Genomic DNA, 5,000 nt, shown 5'->3' with positions numbered 1-5,000 from the left:
ATTTTAAACAAGCCATTAAGTACTACGAAAAACATCTTAGTATTGCTAAAGAAGTAGGTAACAGGGCTGGGGAGGGATCAGCCTATGGAAATCTGGGAAATGGCTATCTTAGTCTAGGTAATTTTAAACAAGCCATTGAGTACTACGAAAAAGATCTTAGTATTGCTAAAAAAGTAGGTAATAGGGCTGGGGAGGGATCAACCTATGGAAATCTGGGAAATGGCTATCTTAGACTAGGTAATTTTAAACAAGCCATTGAGTACTACGAAAAAGATCTTAGTATTGCTAAAGAAGTAGGTAATAGGGCTGGGGAGGGATCAACCTATGGAAATCTGGGAAATGCGTATCTCAGTCTAGGTAATTTTAAACAAGCCATTGAGTACTACGAAAAAGGTCTTAGTATTGCTAAAGAAGTAGGTAATAGGGCTGGGGAGGGATCAGCCTATGGAAATCTGGGAAATGCCTATTTTAGTCTAGGTAGCTTTAAACAAGCCATTGAGTACTACGAAAAACATCTTAGTATTGCTAAAGAAGTAGGTAACAGGGCTGGGGAGGGATCAGCCTATGGAAATCTGGGAAATGCTTGTCTTAGTCTAGGTTACTTTAAACAAGCCATTGAATACTACGAGACAAATCTTAGTATTGCTAAAGAATTAGGTGATAGGGCTGGGGAGGGATCAACCTATGGAAATCTGGGAAATGCCTATTCTAGTCTAGGTAATTTTAAACAAGCCATTGAGTACTACGAAAATCATGTTAGTATTGCTAAAGAAGTAGGTAACAGGGCTGGGGAGGGATCAGCCTATGGAAATCTGGGAAATGCCTATCTTAGTCTAGGTTATTTTAAACAAGCCATTGAGTACTACGAAAAAGATCTTAGTATTGCTAAAGAAGTAGGTAATAGGGCTGGGGAGGGATCAACCTATGGAAATCTGGGAAATGCTTATTCTAGTCTAGGTAATTTTAAACAAGCCATTGAGTACTACAAAAAACATCTTATTATTGCTAAAGAAGTAGGTAATAGGGATGGGGAGGGGTCAGCCTATGGAAATCTGGGAAATGCCTATCGCAATCTAGGTAATGTTAAACAAGCCGTTGAGTACTTTGAAAAAGTTCTTAGTATTGCTAAAGAAGTAGGTAATAGGGCTGGGGAGGGATCAACCTATGGAAATCTGGGAAGTGTGTATTTTAGTCTAGGTAATTTTAAACAAGCCATTAAGTACTACGAAAAACATCTTAGTATTGCTAAAGAAGTAGGTAATAGGGATGGGGAGGGATCGGCCTATGGAAATCTGGGAAATGCGTATCTTAGTCTAGGTAATTTTAAACAGGCCATTGAGTACTGCGAAAAACATCTTAGTATCGCTGAAGAAGTAGGTAATAGGGCTGAGGAGGGATCAGCGTATTTAAATCTGGGAATTGCCTTATGCAGTCTAGGTTATTTCAAGGAAGCCATGGATTACCATGAACACAGTCTTAGTATTTTCAAGGAAATTGGAAACTGTCTAAGAGAGGGAATCGCGTGGTATTCGCAAGGTCATAACCATGAATTGTTGGGTTCATTGATTAATGCACTCAGTTGTTATCGTTCAAGTATAAATCATTTTGATAAAACAAGGCATAGTCTGAAGTCAGAAGATGAATTAAAAGTAACTTTTCGTGATTATTATCGCGTGTCATACACTGCTCTGTGGAGGACACTTTTGAAGAATGGAGAGGTTGAAGAAGCTTTGTATGCTGCTGAGAAAGGTCGAGCACAGGCTTTGATGGATATTTTGCAAGATCAATACGGCATTGACTCTCAGTCATTTTCTGCACTTTCTCCGAATCAAACTCTTACAGCTGCATTAGAGCTTTTACCTTCACAAGCCGTTTTTGTGGCACTTGACAAGAACAAGATCACGTTTTGGGTGCTAAGAAAAGACAGAAAGATCAGCTTTCGACAAAACGAAATCGCAAATGGAAGTGCTGATTTGTTGATGGAAAATATTTTGAAGGGGATTGGCGTAGGGGATGGTGTCAGATGCGAAAATCGTTCATTGGATCCACTACGCAATGACCTGTCTTGCGGCAAAAAACCTATCAGTGAGAAAGCAGTTCTACCATCTTCATCGTCTGGTAACTCTTTACAACCGTTGTATGAAGTCTTACTCGGGCCAATTGCAGACTTGCTCCAAGGAAATGAGTTAATCGTTGTTCCCGATGGACCATTTTGCTTGGCTCCATATTCTGCATTAAGTGAATCTATCAGGATCCGCACCATTCCCTCGTTGACCGCTTTTAATGTGATCGTTGGTGCACCTGATGACTTCCACAGTAAGACTGGCGCACTGCTTGTAGGTGATCCCTGGTTGAAGGAAGTTACTAACAAGAAAGGGGAACCCATTTTGCAACAGCTTCCCTGCGCAAAACAAGAAGTAGAGATGATTGGACAACTTCTGCAGACAACACCGCTGACTGGAAAAAGTGCCACGAAAGCTGAGGTGCTGAAATGCATGAAATCAGTCGCTTTAGTTCACATTGCAGCACATGGATGCCAAAAGACGGGAGAAATTGCTTTAGCCCCAAATAACGAACGGAACTCGCAAATCCCCAAAGAGGAAGACTTCATTTTGAAAATGTCGGATGTTCAGACAATTTCAATTCGAGCAAGGCTAGTTGTGCTGAGCTGTTGTCACAGTGGCCGGGGAGAAGTGAAGTCTGAGGGAGTGGTGGGAATTGCTAGGGCTTTCCTATGTGCTGGAGCTCGGTCTGTTTTGGTGTCACTCTGGGCAATTGATGACGAGGTAACGTTGCTGTTCATGAAGAGCTTCTACAAGCACCTGTTAGATGGAAAAAGCGCAAGTGCAGCTCTTCAACAAGCAATGAAATCTTTCCGAGAGTCAAAGCAGTATTGCGCTATAAAGCACTGGGCGCCATTTGTGCTGGTTGGCGATGATGTCACGCTGGAATTTCCAAACAAATGGTAAGTGAAGTTCGAGTTTAACTCAGAAAACAAGAATACTTTCAAATTGGAAAATTGACGATAGGAAAGAAATAGGCCTATGATGGCATGATAACGAGATGCTACAATAGACAAAAATAGTTGGGAAGGTTATGTAAATGAACCACACCAGAGCTGTATGTACTTCAACCCGCTTCTGTTAAAGCGCAAAAGAAACAGTTTCACCTTCTCTTATATAGACCCCTCCCACCTATTCAATGTTGGAAGGTAACTCAACAATGTCCCACTAAAACCATTCAGTTTTGCACAGCATTGAATGAGAATGAGGGGGAGGGGAGAGAAGGAATGAAGACGTCAAAAGTGCTAGCCTTCCCAACAGTTTTGTCTATGATTGTAGCTTCGTAGTGTAAACAATTCACAGTTTCCTCTAACACACTTTTGTCACAAATGTAATTTTCACATGCTTATCACGCATGCACAGTAGCACATTTAAAGGATACACTTCCCATTGGTGGAAAAACTGTTTTCGTTCAGCCTTTTCTGGCTTTTTGTTAAGTGGTGAAGATGTCTCATTTTATCACCACGTGATATCTCTTTTGGTGTTTCCGTTCTCCCATAGATCTCTGAACGTCATATTTTGTAAGGAATACCGCAGACAGCATCGTCCTGCACGTAGCCATTCGCATCGGCGCATTGTGTATGCTCGAAAGAACCAGCTATATTTAGAGCTGTTTTTATTAGTTTTTTCTTTTTCCAGAATCGATGTCAAAGATGCTAGAAGACTACCTGGCAGAGCCTGACGCTTCAGTGATTGCCGAACTTGTAAAAAAAAGTATAACGGGTCAACAATCATGGTTATGCCAGTGGAACAAGCTCCAAAGGTTTAGTAGAAGTTTGCTGCGTTAACTAAACCAACAGACTGAGATTATTGTAAGTTAAATTACGACAGAAAGCTTAGATCTTTAGTAAAATGCTAGTTTTACTCGTTATTTTGATATTTCGTTTCCCATTCACACTTCAACAGTCAGTGTCGCTCCAATGGCGATCAAAATCACAGTGCTATAGTTGAGTTGCTAAAAATGATGTTTTATTTAGTTCTTTGAAACTGTTTTTGTGTAAGCCAGTTTTGAAAGAAAAGAAAAAAAAAACACTTTTGCTGATCACCCTTAACATCAGACGTTTACCGTGATAAGGAAAAGAGACGTGACATTTGCAACATTCAAAGATCACAAAATAGAAGGGAAACGACGGGTGAAATTTTTTTCCTGTTCTTCTGCATAGGATATGAATGAAATCATCAGCAATAAAGATGACGTTTTTCTTTTCTTAATAAATTTCCAAGTTCTTCATAGGGCTTACTCGCTCGAGTTATCGGTGGTGTTTTTAAGCAAAGTGAAAGAATGCGTTTACATTAGAAAGTAGTTCAATTCTTGGAATAATAGTCAGGGAACTAACAAATCCGCTTCCAAAGTTAGAAGAAATTCTCTGGAGCAGATTTATAGCAGATTTTTAAGGTGGCTCTGAATCCCCTGCAGAAAATTTTTTATACCTTTGCAAAGAATTTTATCTTAGCCTCCTAACCACTTTTGAGCAATAAAAAATGGGGTTCACCGAGTTCGTTTCTAAGATGTAAGCTTTTGAAGACAAAATATAGGGCTTTTTTTTAAGAAGGCTTTTTTGTTGCTCTGATAAACTTTTAAGTCCTATAAAAGAGCACACCTTGTCAAGAAATGATTGGTGTTTCATTTGGTGCCATAACATTTGATGTTATGTGAAACAGTTGGGTAGATTCAATCCTTCCAAATAGTACAGTTACCGCGCACCGGTGGCTCAGTTGGTTGAGCCCCGGGCTGTCACGCGGGAGGTCGTGAGTTCAACTCCTGCCGGACCAACACTCAAGGTCTTTAAATTACTGAGGAGAAAGTGCCGCCGTTGTAATTACATCTGCAAATGGTTAGACTCTCTAGTCTTCTCGGATAAGGACGATAAATCATAGGCCCCGTCTCATAACCCTTCAACGTTCATAATCGTGTGGGACGTAAAAGAACCCACACAC

At 40.4% G+C, this 5,000-nt stretch overlaps 1 protein-coding gene across 1 annotated transcript in view; it reads left to right on the top strand.

The window, feature by feature from the left end:
- The window catches only part of LOC137976931 (tetratricopeptide repeat protein 28-like), a 4,951-nt gene extending 370 nt beyond the window's left edge, over positions 1-4,581 (top strand). Inside the window, exons 2-4 of the mRNA XM_068824248.1 lie at positions 154-884; positions 981-2,965; positions 3,702-4,581. Coding sequence (XP_068680349.1) covers positions 154-884; positions 981-2,965; position 3,702 — 2,717 coding nt within the window. The 3' untranslated portion in view covers positions 3,703-4,581. The remainder of the gene's footprint in view (positions 1-153; positions 885-980; positions 2,966-3,701) is intronic.
- The last annotated feature ends 419 nt before the right edge of the window (positions 4,582-5,000 follow it).

This window comes from Montipora foliosa, chromosome 11, assembly GCF_036669935.1.
Source record: "Montipora foliosa isolate CH-2021 chromosome 11, ASM3666993v2, whole genome shotgun sequence".
Classification (NCBI taxonomy): Eukaryota; Metazoa; Cnidaria; class Anthozoa; order Scleractinia; family Acroporidae; genus Montipora; species Montipora foliosa.
Note: the sequence above shows the minus strand (reverse complement) of the source record. Positions and strands in the feature narration are given on the sequence as shown.